A 16,064-nucleotide genomic window follows, 5' to 3' on the forward strand; every position below is an offset into this window, starting at 1 on the left:
GCTTTGGAGACCACAGCATTCACTTAGCTCTAGAGCCTTCATTGGTTTGACAACAAATAGAGTTTATACAGCTAGTTGAGGAAAGAATTTGGCATGGCCTGAAGAAGGGCACAGAAATAGCTAACAAAGTGCCATGCAGGGTGTGGGAAGCATCAGGAGAACATTGGCATTGGGGACCTTTGGATAGAGGAAATGGGGGTGGGGAAGGCTTGTTGTGCAAGTCAACTCTGAGAAAGCTGACAGGTAAGTCACTGCTTTATGTTAACATTTCGGTGTTTAAAATGACTCAGCCATGCTCAGTGCAATAAAAGTATTTGTATTGGCATCAATCAGCTGGTCAAGTCGAAGTCCATGGGCTCTGTGAACAATTACAGTAGGCCGGAACAGGTGTGTCTGAGGGAGAGTTCAGTGGAGAATGTCTCCTTAAAGTCTCCAGAATATTTAAGTGTGTCACTGTGTCCTTTTCTCAGGGAGATGCTGGAGAAAATGGTCCCAAAGGTGATACAGGAGAAAAGGTACAGTCTTATGAAACACAGAAGGGTGTGTGCACGAGCAACAATATTATTGAATGTGTATGTCGTGGGGAGATGTGAAGGGTGGGGTCAGAAAGAAACCTCCCCGACTAGAAAGCAGGTCAGTGTAAAAAGTGATGGTTCCATAGCCTATCCACAGATATTCCGAGAGCAAAAATTGTTTGTCAAAAGTTCTAGAAAATAAATAAATTTCCAAAAGTAAGTCTTTCAAGCCCTAAACACACTTATGGGTCAGTGTGTCCTCGTGGAGACCAGAAACGAGCGTTCCTGGAGTGATTTGGTTCATTCTGGTGTTAGAAAGAAGTATATTGGTGGAGGATAAAAGTTAAAATTTAGTCTTAAGTTAATAGCACTTGACTGCGGTGTTTATGTCAGGAAGTCTGGATACCATTCATCCTCTAAGCCTTCCCCTCCTGGTCTTTGAAACACGGGTTAGCATTTACGGTGCATGCATCCCTGGCCGTCTCTGTTTCTTCTCCTTTATCCCACCAGCCTGTCATTTCAGTGTTTGCTCAGGTTTGTGTTTTGACATCCGTGACATCATGACACTGTGACATCAAAAGGATATTTTCCTTTTGATTCTGTACAATGTGTTCAGATCTAGGAAGACAACCCTTTAAGGAGCTGAGTGTAGAATCAAAGCAGATGGACTTCAGTGGGAAGCAAGCGAGGTAACTGACAAAAGGCGGAATTACTCATTCAGGGCTTACAGTTGGGAGTGAGGCTGCTCCATTTTGAAAATTATGACCGTACAGATGGATTATGGTTAGTCATAAAAACACGCTCGTAAAATATATAGAAAGTTATCTTTCTCCGTCTCATAAATATTAATACAAATATGGCATCGGGGCGGAAACAAACTGATGTCATTGAGTAGTAACTGTTTGTGTTTGAGAAACAGTTTGAGTTTGGGGTAGATTCTGTTTCTTGGAGACCAGGGCGTCTTGGCCTCCGCACTGTTGACAGCATTGCCTGGATAATTCTTCACTGTGAAGCTGGCAGACGAATCTTGGCCACCATGCTCTATGAACTACCCTTAGCATCTCTGTTTTAGAGCTCCATCTTTTCTTCTGCCAAATGCGAATCTCGAGCTGTAGTTAATATAACATGGAAATGTTTAGTGCTAATAAGACCATGGATGCTCCTGGCTACTCTCAGATCAGGGTCTGAAACCCTGAATATGTAAGCCTGGATGGTGGTTTATTGAGCTTTCACCCTATTGTCTAAAAGCAGAGATCAACCAGCTTGCTCCATAAATTAATATTTTAGGCTCTGTGGGCCACATAGTCTCCAGTGCAACTCCCTAGCAATCTGTGGCTGGATTCTGCTACAGAGAACATGCAAACCAAAGGAGTAGAGCCTCAGACAAAATAGATTTTATTTCTGAGAATGGTGCTTTTGATATTATGTAATTTTCATGCATTTTATAATATTATTGTTATTTTGTCTTTTTTAAAATCATTTTAAAATATAAGAGCTATGATACCTAGCCCAATCTTGTAAGTATCCAGCAAGGGTAGACTACAGTAGGAAGCCCCCACTGAAGACAAAGGAAATACTGTACACAGAAGGCAGTTTCTTCAAACAACAAAATAACATAAAATTTTGAACTGTACCTATGTGGATTTCAATAGAGAGTTTTATGCTTTAGAAGAGTGTTTTTAAAACTTCATTTTTGGAACACAAGCCAGTAATTGTTTCTTTACTCACATAGGTTTTGAAATTTAATTTTGTAATAGTAAAACAATGTTTTTTTTTCCTTGAAAGGACCCAAGTGGTCTCAAAGGAATGTTGTTCCTACTTTATACATTAATGCAGGTCCATGGCCACAGTGACACACACATCATAAACTCTCAATAAATACTAACTTTCCCTACCACGTGGAAATTAAAATCAACAACATGGTTGGTTTTCTTTTTCTTCTCTTTTCTTTCTTTCTTTTTTTTTTTTTCCCCCAAAAAATTTTACTGCTCAGCTGAAATTAAGTACAAGAAATGCCTTGGCTAAAGCGGAAATCGTTTCTATAAACTTTCAATGGTTCTAAACAGGGGATTGTAAATAGGAACCTGTCATGTGTATAATATGTAATCTGACCTGCAGCTTTCGTCCCAAGAATGTAGTGATTGGGATATAATTTTTGATGTGCTTTTTTAAACATTTCCTGCTCCTGCCATATAATTTGTTTCCAGCATGTTGGAAACACGCTTCTTGTGGCCTTTGTCTTCAGTATGTGAAACTCGTTCATCACTTTCCAACTTGCAGGGGTTAAAAAACAAGCTTCCCTTTTTTGGCTATTGATATAGTAAATTACGTCATTGACTGATTCACTTTAATGGATTTTTCCCCCTTTTGATCCAACTCAGCACATTCGGATGGTAAATCGATCTCAGCCTTTCCAGACTGGTCATCTGGAAATGCTGGGGACTATAAAACCACTGGCTGGGCCAGGGCTTCTATGTGGCCCAGCAACACAGTATACTCAGCTTAAGAACAACCCACCAAAGGCTGATTTCAGTCACATGTAAAGTTACTATGGAAGCTTCAGCCTCTAATCTTTGGAGTGTTGATTCTGCCCACAAATGTTGACATGGGCTTTTTATCTACTGTGAACAGGGGTCCCTGCCGTGCACTGAAGGGTGGGACTACACTGCCAGACCCTGTGCGCTAGTACCTGCCAAGTCAAGAGCTGGGTCTATGCTCTACCGGCATGAGCTGGCTGGCCCTTTGCTTTGCTCCTGTGGCACCTAGTCTTGTGCATGTACTGCCTCCTTCTTTAGCAGCATCTTGAAGTCAAGCTCCGGACCTTTCACAAGGCATGTCTGATTTGCACTCGCCCACCAACCTGTCTTACCCACGGGGCAGTCAGCACCGGACCCTCTCTAATCCTGCCCGTGTTTAGATGCTTGCTTTCTGCCTCCCTCTTCCACAGATCCATTTTCTAGCTTTGTTCTAGTCTTCAACCCTCTGAAGCTTGGATTGACGAGTCGTTTCCTGGGAGAACTCTTGACTCTCCCAAACTGCTTAGGCCGTCCCCTGGATACTTAAACGGTACTCTGTAATTTTATTCATAGCAAGTTCTGCACTTTACAGTAATTTCTTTATTGACTGGACACTGAGCTCACCAGAAAAGAAACAAACAAACCCGACCCCATAGGATACTGTGGTAGCGCGTAGTTTTAAAAAGCCGTTCTATCACCTTCTCCCGGCCAGGCTCCGGCAGTTCACTGACCCCTGGGAGCTGTGACCCTTCCTTCCTCCAACCCCTCACAGCCAGCTCTACCAAACCTCTAAGCACCACCCAGGCTACGCCCTTTCTCCCGCCCACCTGAGTGGCGGAGGCTGGAAAACACCATACAGCCGTCAAGTTTTAAAACTAGCCAGATATCTCATTGGCTGGGCAAAGAATTCCCTGTTGAATCCTCCTTAGCCTCTGCTGCCTGCAGAGGCTACAAACTACCAGTGCCCAGAGACCTACGTGTCTCACGCTTCTCTCTCCAAAGCCCGGCCGAAAAGCCCTGCTCTGTATCTGTCCTTCCTCCTGGGACCGGGAAATCCCACCTCCATACCGCCACCCAATGATTGACTCCTGCCATCTTTATTGACATAGTTAATAAACAATTAGGGAAGCAGATTTTAGTTATCAGCTCCTCCCACTACATACTGTCTAGTTTAATTTTGAATTATTGTGATAAAATCTCCGGGCAAAAACAACTTAAGGGGAAACGGTCTATTTGGCTCCACAACTGAAATTATAGTTCATCATTGTGGGTTGGTCAAGCCTTGAAGCAGAAGGTTACATCCGATGTATAGACACGAGCAGAGAGCCGTGGTTGAGTGTGTGCATGCTCACACTCCTGTCTTGCCTTCCCATCCCTTCCAAGGCTAGCCCGTAAAATGGCACTACCTACGTTCACGTGGGTCGCTCTACCTAAATTAACCCATTTAAGAAAATCTTACCTAATCTAAACAATTCTTCCTTGAAACTCCCAAGTGCTTCTTTCTATCTTGTCAAATTGACAAAGATAACCATCACAAGCACATCATTTTTAAACCATAATTTCCCATCCTTTGTCCCCAAAGTCAAACCAAAAACCTTATGGTGTCAGTCTGGTTTAGGTCCAGCACTAGTCAAGATTCCTGGAACATTGTTATAATAAATGCTGTTTGAAAACTATTTTTTTCTTTGATCTTGAATAACTTCATATTTTCATTGAATGGCAAAAGGTTCTGTAGCCTACATTTGTTTACTCAGTCTTTATTATTAACATATACGTATTTAATTACTTGTCTAGTGCTGTGTTTGAAAATAATCACATGTAAAACCTATTCTTGACTGAAAGTGAACTACAATAAAATCTCTGGGTGTAGTAGCACATGCCTTTAATCTCATTGCTTGGAAGGCAGAGGCAGGTGGATCTCTGTGAGTTCAGGGCCAGCCTGGTCTATGTAGTAAGACTTGTCTCAGTGGGGGAATGGGGAGAAGAAAAATAAAACAACCAGTGAAGTCAAGTTTATTTATCTCACCAAACTCTTCCATCTGCGGCTTACCCCACTGACTAACGATGTGTGTGAACCAAGAATGGAGAGCCGATTCTTACTTTTGAGAATAGGATTTTAAACATCCCTGGCTTTGTTTCAGCTACTTGGAACTTTATCTATCCCTACCAACAGTTGCTTTGCTCTTAAAAGTTACAGAAATTCCTTGAGATTTCACTGTTCTGAATCTTTAATAAAGGAATAAAGGTCAGACTATATGAGTTGTCCATCAAACAAAGCTGCCCAGAAGCCACAGATAAACCAGCCTATCACAGGCCAGGCCTTCCCTTCCCATCCGATTTCTGTAAGAAAAAAATCTAGACTTTATTCTCATATAGTGGACTAGCTAAACACTTTGCATTAAAATGCTGAAGGGGGAAAATCTGCCTTTTGTTTATATGTGTTCTCTAACCTTGATGGTCCACTGTCAAAATGATAGAGACCAATCATCCTTCTCTTATTCTACTAAAAGGAACAAACGTGGAAGGACAGCTGGGGGAGCTCATAATTCACTCCACTGTAGCTGCTACAATTTCCTCATCCACAGAATGGAAGTGGAGGTGCCTCCCCAAGCACATGAGAGCTTAATGTAAAAATAAGACAGAAGGAACTTTGCAAAGGCCAAATTGTTTTTATTCATACAAAGGTCATATTGTGCAAAATATTGCAAACTGGTTCGTTAATGTTGATAGGTCCCAGACTTAGTGTAGTAGAAATAGAAGCAAGCATTACTTTCTTTGCCACATTTATTACACCCCCCATTTGGAACTCATTTGAATGTTAATGGCCGGGAAGCGGAGACTCATTCATACACTATTTAGAGTCAGCGTCTTTGTTTAGCCACATTTTAATTTTTTTCTTGGGTAATGGCAATTACAGATGTCAAAGAAATTCACATGTGTACTTTTTCTCTCAACCAACTAAATTTATTGTTTCCTTCTCGGTCCTAAGTCCGCCTCCCCCCCTTTTTTTCTTTCCTAAAACCCCTTTTCATTTTGATCCTTGACTGCTGACCTGATTTTTACAAAACTGTTTCTTAGCCGTTCACTCATTCCCCATCTATGTGTTTGAGCAAACACTGTGGTCAGACACAGATTGCGAGTAGAGGCAGGGTCCGAGCACAGGCAGCTAGCTGCCTGCTGATAGCCAGGAGATGGATGTGCAGGCAACATCAGATGATCACAGCACAGGCCAAGACAGACCCAAGCAAAGCACGAAGCTACACGGTAGGTGAGTCACAGTGGAACACGCGTCGGGTGAGTCCACAAGGTTCCTTGGGGGGAGCCATGTAAACCAAGACCAAGAGACATGAGCAGAAATGAGGAAAGAGGCCATATGCCAGTCAGCACACAGGGACCTGAGACCTCTGTCTGTCTGTCTGTCTGTCTGTCTGTCTGTCTAACAAATTGATGAGCAGCTTCTGGACTTTAGAACAAGAGAACAGACCCCTAAGGCTATATTAGTGCAGATGAGAAAACAGAGGGACATTCAGCTCTGGTCTCCCTCCTCTCTTCATCTTCTTGATAGTTATGAATGGCCGAGTCCCCTTCCTTTGTTTTTTATTCTTGCATGTTCGTAGGATAGAGAGGACTAGAACAAGGTTGAGAATCGAGGCCCTTTGCTTCCTCATTTACAAACAAGTAACAGTCTCACCTCTTCCCCACACTCCTGTCTGCACTGGTTCTATCCTTATGCTGGTGAGCTTCTAGGAGTGGAGCCATCCTGCATGAAAGCTGAACAAACACAGTCTCATGTTTAAAACCAGATTCCTCATGGAGAGCCATTTCTTTACCCACCTCTGTGTCAGAACTAACATCCTGCTGGTGCTAAGAACCGTAAAGGTTTTTAAAATATAAAGACCTTTTGGAACCTATTAACTTAGCAGGCTACTGCTTTCCAGATACCCAGAAGCTTAGAATGGCATCAGGCAGCATCTGAGGCTGTAGAGAAGCTCCTCCCATCTGGCTGTAACCACCTCTCTGATGTACCCATCAATGCATTTTAAACTTGCCTTGATTTATGACTTTCCTTGTTCTGAAAAACCATAACATTTCATGAAACTGCTTCCACATTGGAACGTGAAATTTGGGGTACCCTAAATCTGTATTCCTGGGCATAGTCACTCAAAATGGCCCCAGAATAAACTATCTCTTGATCGCTCTAAAGAGTTAAAAGTCAGATTCTCTCTCAAGACTCTCTTAGCCCCTCCACCCATTCTCACTGTGCACAAGTCATCCATCACCCCATGTCTCCCAGGTGACCGAGTTATTGTACAAGGACCGGAAATCAGGAAAAGTCATGCTTCACGATGGAAACAAACTTATCTGTGGCATGGCTTCTGCAACTCAACATCATTAACCCTTCGACTTCATCTATTGAACCTTGACCTTCCAAAGACCAAGAAGGGCAGGAGCTCCCTGTGAATGATGACCAGTGACATTAATAAATCCCAGAGGCTGAGAAAACAGAAACCTTTAAGTCCCTAAATTCATTGCTTCAGAATATAGATTTTAGCATCCTATTAAGGAAATAGCTCGATGCTTGTATAGTTTTATTTATTTCAAGAAATATAGGCTTTTCCTGGTTTGCATTCAAAGCAAACTCATGGTTTTAAACTGGACACAGCTTCTCTTACATGCCGATACCCTATAATGGGCATCCAAGTGGGTAACAGCTGCCTATGTATTATTGTTGTTTCTCAGCACTCATAGCATAATCTCTCATGGGTTTCATTTTAGGGTGACCCTGGATCGTCTGCTGCAGGAATTAAGGTAACTATAGCCCTACATGTGTTTGTACCATGGGAATCATGGTTTTGGCTTAATGAGTCTCTTTTCTCTTCATTTGTGGTAATGGTTCTGGTCCAATTCTCTGGCAACGGCTTCCAGACACAACAGGGAAATCCCAGGCAGCCTTAATAGGAGGGCTTACTTTCTCTCCCATGTTTCCTTGGTTTCCAAGAAGTGAATATTCATATGTGGGTACCAGGCAAGCTCTCGGCAGTTTCCCTATGTGCAGTGCAGTGGAGAGAAGGAAAATGATGTGCACAAAATACACATAACCAAGTAGGAGAACTGCACAAAGACCTAGTCGTTTTCAATTTTTCTTCTAAGACTGCACGTTTCACGTTTGGTTTTCTTTGGCCAGGGAGAACCTGGAGAATCTGGTCGTCCGGGGCAGAAGGTAGGTAATATGTATCTTTTGTATGTTCTTTGCATCTCTCCATGACCAGCTTTTCACATCATCGTCATCTGATAATGAAGTGTTTATTGCACAATGGTGCAGTTTTCATGCTTTGCACCATGTTACTGGTTTCTCTCCATTTTCAATGGTCTTGGCACCAAGCGTAGCAAATCCTGAAGACAAGCTCTGTATGTTCTCAGCTGTCTGGAACTAACAAATCCCAACTGAGTTAGAACGCCAGCTAGTTGTCTCGTATGCTTATAGGTAATCTGCATGTTTCTATCTTTCCACTCAAAGAAATAAGTGTGCACTAAACCATCTCAATGGAGAATGATGGCAGATCTTTTTAAGTGTCCCTCCTCCTCTTGTTTCTGATGCTTTCCTGCTGACTCATATGTGACTCTAACCTGAGCCATGAATGTTGCCTTATGGGAACTAAACTCATCTCAGGAACGAAATGTTGATTAGCCACATCAGCAGTACCAGTTTCACTAACCGGGCTGTGGATACATTAAAGCCATCATTTGTGCTTCTGCACTGAGTATGTTTATATTCATTTTTCCACCTGAGTCTGAGACAGGAAACGAATGTTAGCAGGATCTCAGCTGAGCATCTGGGTCTCAATTCCCAGTACAGCCCAATCCTCACATAACAGACAAAAGAAGATGTGAATTCCATGAGATAAATTCCCTAAAACCATGACCTTTCCTTTGTGTAGTGGTAGCTGATGTTATAGACAGAACATGGATTAGGACATAGGATGTGTCTCATCTCCAAAGAGAAAAAGATAAACAATCCAATTGCAGTGGTTTTGGGACCTAAAGTTGAGAATCTGCTGTGTTCTTCAATTGGGGTTCTTAGAGCCATCGAGAGAGCTTTCACTTAAGCCCTTGGGATGGAAGTAATTTTTAAGAAGGTTTTTGTATTTCTTAAACATTTTTCTCATTTAATGATTTTTTTCTCTTAAAACTGAGAATCTCGGAGTTTTGATTCATCAGCTCAACTCCAGGTGAGACTGAGAAGCTCAGAGTTGAGCTATTAGCACAACTCTGTAACTCTTCTGACCCGCCTCTTAATCTTCCGTTTTCAAGTTTACTTGAAAGAATCCAAAAAAAAAAAAAAATATTTTAAAGGAATGAGCTGTAATAATAATAAAAGATTAGTCTCTTCCTGGCTAATCTAGAGCAACCCAATTTAGCTCTTTGCTAGTAGCAGATACACACAGCCAATCAGCCACGCAGGTTACGCTTCAGTGTGTTTTGATGAAAAGTTGCAAATATCTCAAGTGCTGCCCGTGTTCTTTTCATGTCTTCTGTCAGTGCTGATAGATAGCCTTCCACAAACATGCCCACCTTTCCCTCAGGCTGATTTTCCTCTTTGAGAAAACTGCTCAAACTTTTCAGTACATGTGATTTTTTTCCCTCCTCCTCCTCTTCCTCCTCTTCCACCTCCTCCTCTTCCTCTTCCTTCTCCTCCTTGTAGAGGATGATAATAGATAAGAATAAATATCTGAACATGCTAATTTTTCCTTTCCACAGACTTTTTCATGAGTGTCATAGCAGACAGCCCCCTCTGACCTTTCAAAAAGAAAATGTCAGAATTACTCATAATAGAGATCCATGGTCTACTTGTTTTAAAAAAGCAACTGATCATTTCAAATAATATGACTTTTGGGTCCTGTAGTCTTTGGAAATTAATGATTTGGCTTAAATTATTCTACAAAGGTATGATTAGCCTTAAAACCAATGTCAGCAGGATCCAGGCTTGGCAGGATGTGCCTCTAACCCAGCACTTGCAGCAGGAAGACCTGCCATTCAACACCTACCTGTCTTACTTAACAAGAGCCTTAGTCAAAGGAAGGAAGGGGCTGATGAGATGGCTCAGTGGGTAAAGGAGCTTGCTGCCAACCCTGATGACCTGAGTTTGATCCCAGAACCCACATGGTGGAAGAAGACAAATGAATCATGCAAGAGTTGTCCTCTGGCTTACACAAACACACACACACACACACACACACACACATGAATAAATAAATAGGTAAACTTTTGCAAGTAAAGGAAAGGAGTGTACCTGCAAAGGATCTCTAAAACACAAGCCCAAACATGCCTCATTATTCTTGTGTGAGCTCCACTGTCCACTGTACAAGAACCAAATTGACTGTCAGTTGCCTGGCAAAATATTGCATTATTACAATTATTTATAAAGGTAACAGGCTTATTCTGGACATGTACAGCTGCCAGGTGGAAACCCTGGATTCTCTTTGCATTCTATCAAAATTATAGATTTAAATTATATTGGAGGGAGCTTCCGTCTGGGTTGAAGGTGACCTGAAAGAAAACTACCCTTTCATTAAAGTGTAGTTCCGAGTCTTCCCTCCCAGACACACCCTCACCTTCCCATCACTGTATAGCAGCCTCTGTCTAGTATCAGATTTTGTAAATAATTCCCTGAACATTGAAAAGAGAGAATTTCCAATGTTTGCCGCTTAGAGCTGCAAGTGGCAAACAGACCCAGGTGTGCTGTCAGCCCCGGATGTCACCCACGGCATTTCCACACCATTGCAGAGCTGGGCTGTGGTGTGCAAGGGCACACTAGTTTCCACATTTAGGGGTGTTCCCAGAAAAGTACAAAATGGAACATGGCCCGAGCCACGAGATGAGCCTTCCACCGAGATCCTGCCTGGTATCTGTCTAGAGCACTGTGGCTGTGGAGCATTCATTTTCTCCCATTGTTTCTCCTGCAGCTTCAGCGTTAGCATGTGTGGTTGACATGTGAGCGAGGGTTAAATGTTGGCTTGTCATGTCTCTGTAGATCTCGGTATGAATTGTCACACAGCTCTTCCTAACCATTCTTAAAAGTAAGCATTGTAACGCTGAAGAAGTATCTACATCACTGGACTCTGCATCAGAAGGGGCCCTTCCCAGTGAGCTGTGTAGGTACTTAGACTGCTCTAACCGGGGGTAAGAAGCTCTCAGGCTAGAGAAAGTTATAGAGAAAAAATAATAGGATCAGAAATATAAATAAAACAACAATCTGACTCTTAATTAAGACTCAATCTAACACATCCGTCTGAGCCATGGCACAGACATAGAAGGTGGAATTAACTAAGACCCGTTCTCTTAGTTGGTAGGTAAGCTTTTCAGGATCTAAAAATAAAGAAATCTTTAGAAAGAAATGTCTTACTAAACATGTGAGGATATTCCATAAGAGGAACACTAATGAGATTACCATCTCTTATTATGTTAGCCAAGAACAGGAATTAAATACAAACATGGGAAGATAGAAGTCCCCAACATTCAAATACTATAGAAAATGAATATCTGAAGTATTTAAAATGCACAGGTATGAACAACCACATGCATACACATATACACAGAGAATGTAAAGGCTACATTTCATATTTCATATTTCATTACACTGTTGTTTTCCTTCAAAATTTATACACTTTTCTCATTAGAACAGATTTTATGTGTTAAGCATGCATACATTGCATATAAATGATTTTAAATGGCTATGTGGTCCTTTTAATTTGATAGAGAAAGGGGTGGTAAAGATTCTTATTGGGAAGTAATATTACAACCTGCTCACTTCCACTCATGCTTCAGATGAGATTTCATCAACAGAGTTTGGGAAGATTTAAAAAAAAAAAAAAAACTCTCAAATGTTATTGGTTGTATATTTTTTGCAGTTTACTGTTTTCGAAAACCTCATGCTTTCTTTAATGCAAAAGATAACTTTCAGTAAAATATGTGTGCAAGCCCTTTCTGTTAGGTCCTTTTAATGTGACTGGATAAAGGGTAAAAGGGAAAAGCAATGGCAATGTGCCGTGTCTATGTGGTGTTTAATATTCCTAGACATGTGGTCTTGGGATAAGCGAGTACGTAGTCCTTTCTTCTCTGGTTTAATTTCGTGTAAGTCTTACAAGGCGCACTTCTGCAAAATGGTTTTTCTTTTGCATTCCTAAAATACTGTTAAGAAGTACCAAGAGGGCCACTGCCTCATTTTGTCTCTTCACTCAGCTTCAGAAGATATGTAAAGGCTTAATATTATAATACCAGAGCGAATTCTAGCTCCTCGCCATCTGAAAGGGCTGACAGCTGAGGAGGAGGATCCAGTTGTGCTCGGCGGGTTTTCCTGTGGTAAGGATACTCGGGGGCCAGCAAAGTGCATCAGCAGTCAAAGCACTGGGCTAGCCAAGCATCATAACCGGAACTGGATGAGCAAACATGGCAGGGTAAACCTAACCCTCAGAAGTGTCCTGACCTTCACACATGAGCCAAGGCAGGCAAACACCCAAGCACATGAGAAAAACATAATTACAAATTAATGATCATGGAAGCATTTATGCTAAAAAATAAAAAAATAAAAATAAAAAAAAAACATGCCTCCTCCTCCTCCTGGATCCTCTCTCTCTGCAGAAATGGTTGCCATCTCTCTGACTGACCATTACAAAACTCTGGTTATTTACCTTCGGTGATACCTCCACAGATAATAGAAAACATTTCATGGCAAATGTAATTTTTTTCCTGATTCCTTTATTCTCTCATAGAAAGAATTCTCTCTATGAGAATTGTTAAGCACGGTAACCTCTTGTGCTTAAAATAGCATAGACAATTCTGTGAAAATGAGAAGGTTTAGCCTGTCTCCAGTGTGCCTACCCAGGGCATACCGCTTAATCTCTGACCTGTATTCTGGAACAGCTGCATGGTACCATTAGCCCAACACTGCTAAGCAGGGTCACTGTAACCCAGATATTGTCAGGAGTACAGGCTGGGGCCAAGTATATTCTTAACCATTTGTTTGTCTTCGCATCCTTCGGGAACGAAAAGGAAATCTTATGATGCTTTTAGGTGAGCACTGTGCTTAATGTATACGGTTTCCCTATGGCCATCTGTTCATCTCAGTCTCTCCATTATCTAAGGGGAGAGCCTTGGAGTAGGAAGCATTATTGAAGCAAGCAGCTCCAGTAAATCCTTGGCCACAAGAATAGTAGATGCAGTCTTTCCTCCTTCCACTCCTCTCCCATGCTATCTGATAGACGTGCCACCGGGCCGTGAACCACGAGAGGCAGGTGCCTGAAAATTCTGCCAAGTGCCCAGAATTGAGAGTGGGCCGAGCTGAATAGCGTCATCAAATTACTCCAGCGCAGTATGTTTCCATTTGCAGAAGCTCTGCAGCTGGGACATTTGCCATGTTTTTCTCTGACACTGTGACTGCGTAAATGTCACTCTATAATGCTATGTGATTTTCCTGTGTAGGGTGAACCAGGGCTGCCGGGGCTGCCTGGACTTCCGGGGATAAAGGTAAATACTCCCCCGACAAACTTCATGGAACTTTAATTATGAGTCACCTGCATTGGAGGAAAATATAAAGTGAATGCGGGTTGTCAGCAATTCTGAAGTTGGTTCAGGTGATTGACTTTTTAATTGAAAAAAAAATCGAACATGGGTGTTCAAAGTCGGCCTTGTCCACCTAGACTATCCACATCACAGCTGGCTCTATTATGCGTGTCCCTGGGATGAAAGTAGACTGCATTTCAAGTGAAATCATGCAAGGTTTTAAAGTCTAGAAAGAATATAAATAAATATAAGTATATAAATAAATATATAAATATATAAAGTCAGGCATCCACGTATCCACTTCTCCGTTATAGTAACACCTCTAAGAGGCCACGCCCCCACCTCCTGTCAGTCACTTTCACTGAGAAACAGACACTGCGCTTGCAAAGTGTTCAACACAACCCATGTAACACTTCACCTTCACCCTGTATGTCTGTTCAAATAACTGCTTTGAAGTTCAGGATTAAAACACTGTTTTCAGATTTACATTTTTTTCCATTAATTAATTAATTTATTTATATCCCAATATCAGTCATCTTCCCTCCCAGAGCTCCCTCTCATAGCTCCTCCCTCCATACCCCCCCTGCCTTCTCCTCTGAGAAGAGGGCGCCCCCACCCACCTACCCCACATCAACCACACCAGCATATCAAGTCACTTTAGGACTAAGCCACTTAAAATGTTAAATACATTATTTTTGAGACTTTTCCCAGGGCAACTGTGAAACTTAATGTTCTGCTACCCTAGCTATAATTATTTCTCAGGGGTCAGTTTCATATAAATGTTACTCGGAAGTTACAGGAAATACAAGTACATCTTCCATTCCTCAGTTCTGTGTGTGATGCCATAGTGTGTTACATGAAGTTAGTCTGATTAAAAGTCCTATGGTGTTTATAACATTTATAGGTGATAAACACAGAGAAAAAAAGATTTATCTTCTAGGCTGGTACTCAGAAATTCTGGTTCCAGTATTTTCTTAGCTTTTTCTAGATTACTATAAAAAGTTCAGACTGGTTTGAACAGATACTCTAGTCTGACTCTTAAGACATGTTTGCTGAAGAGTCAAAGTCACTTACCCGTCATTTGCTGCTTAGCAAGAATAATATCCTAATAATATGAAGGTTCACGTTACAAACTAATTTATGACAGTTCTTTAGTAACATCCATACATAAAAAAATGACAGCTTTTTATAAGTGACAAGATCATCAATTTTTAAGTGATTTAAGGACCTGTTTCTGGGTGTTAATTAGAACCTGGTGGCATTACAAATCATAATGAAGACGTGTGAGGCAAAGGACATTAGAAGGGCAGAGTTGTCCCTACAGAGAGAGTGCTGGCTCCTCAGGACAGCCACTTGTCCCTTTTCCTAGGCTTTAGATACCTTCTTGGTTTAGAAAAAAGAAAGAAAGTAGCGTTGTTTTTCCAAAGTGTAATGCGGATGATACACACAGAGACGTGAATGCTTTCTGCAGCTGCCATATCTGTTAGCCTGGGCTTGCTTCAATGTCAAATGTCTATGCTGACTCTTGGCCTGTCCCTAGCCACCCATGAGCTATTCTGAAGGTCATGAACTCTTGGGATGGAAGGGTTCCTTGAACTTGCCACCTCTGGGAAGTGCTTGAGTTCCCACAGCCCAAGAAAGTGCTGGAAATACTTTGTTGAGGTGCTGTGGCTCTGACTGCCATCCTGTCCCTGACAAGTGACTGCTCTGGGAAGAACCTGACAGTCGACAAGAACTATTATTCTCTAGAGATGTTTCTCTGCGGATGGTAATATCACTGGGGCTACGATCTGCTGTTTGAGGTCAATCATGAGCTATATTTTGGGGGTTAATAAGATTTTTCTTTGCAGTGTAGTTCAAGTGAAAGATAAGCTTTCATTATAATGTAGCAAGTGAATAATTTTGGAGAAGAAGACAATGTAATAGCACATTAAGGTAGTCTGTATTTACTGTACATTCATCAAAGTAGACTTAAATTTTCATTAACTTGGGGCACTCCTTAATAATTGAAATTGCATCATTCTGCTAAGATGGCAAGCCACAAGACAGTTAGTTCTCCTTTCATAGTTTAACAGGATTTAAGATTAAAACCCTAACGTGTGACTATGGGACATGTGGTAACGAGGACATCAGTCCCCATCGGTTTGTTTTACTCTTCGGAAATGTTTCCCATTGCTACCCGTGTTCTCCGTGTCTGTCACTACCAGAAAGAACAAGCAGATTCCATCCGTTATGTCTAAGACACCGAGGAAACAATCCATTACATACCAAGAGAGCTTTGGTCCGACACCTGTTGCTCTCGGGGAATTAGCTGGAAACTTAATGAGCACCCACATGCCTTCCACAGCTCCCTGGGACATGAACCAAGTGCCTAAATACAGGCACCAGCCTCATCCCGCTGTCACCTCAGTGTCCCACTCTGAGTAAGGTGCTAACACTGTAGGTACACATAGAGGAAGTCCCTAAGATCAGG

General features: G+C 41.7%; 1 protein-coding gene across 1 annotated transcript in view; it reads left to right on the forward strand.

Annotated features, from left to right (window-relative positions):
* Nucleotides 1–16,064, forward strand: part of COL25A1 (collagen type XXV alpha 1 chain) — a gene marked incomplete at both ends in the record, with an annotated part of 368,416 nt that overhangs the window by 296,729 nt on the left and 55,623 nt on the right. Inside the window, 3 exons of the mRNA XM_080916476.1 lie at nt 471–515; nt 7,808–7,840; nt 8,217–8,252. Coding sequence (XP_080772602.1) covers nt 471–515; nt 7,808–7,840; nt 8,217–8,252 — 114 coding nt within the window. The remainder of the gene's footprint in view (nt 1–470; nt 516–7,807; nt 7,841–8,216; nt 8,253–16,064) is intronic.

Source organism: Micromys minutus, assembly GCF_963924665.1.
Source record: "Micromys minutus genome assembly, chromosome: 4".
Lineage (NCBI taxonomy): Eukaryota > Metazoa > Chordata > Mammalia > Rodentia > Muridae > Micromys > Micromys minutus.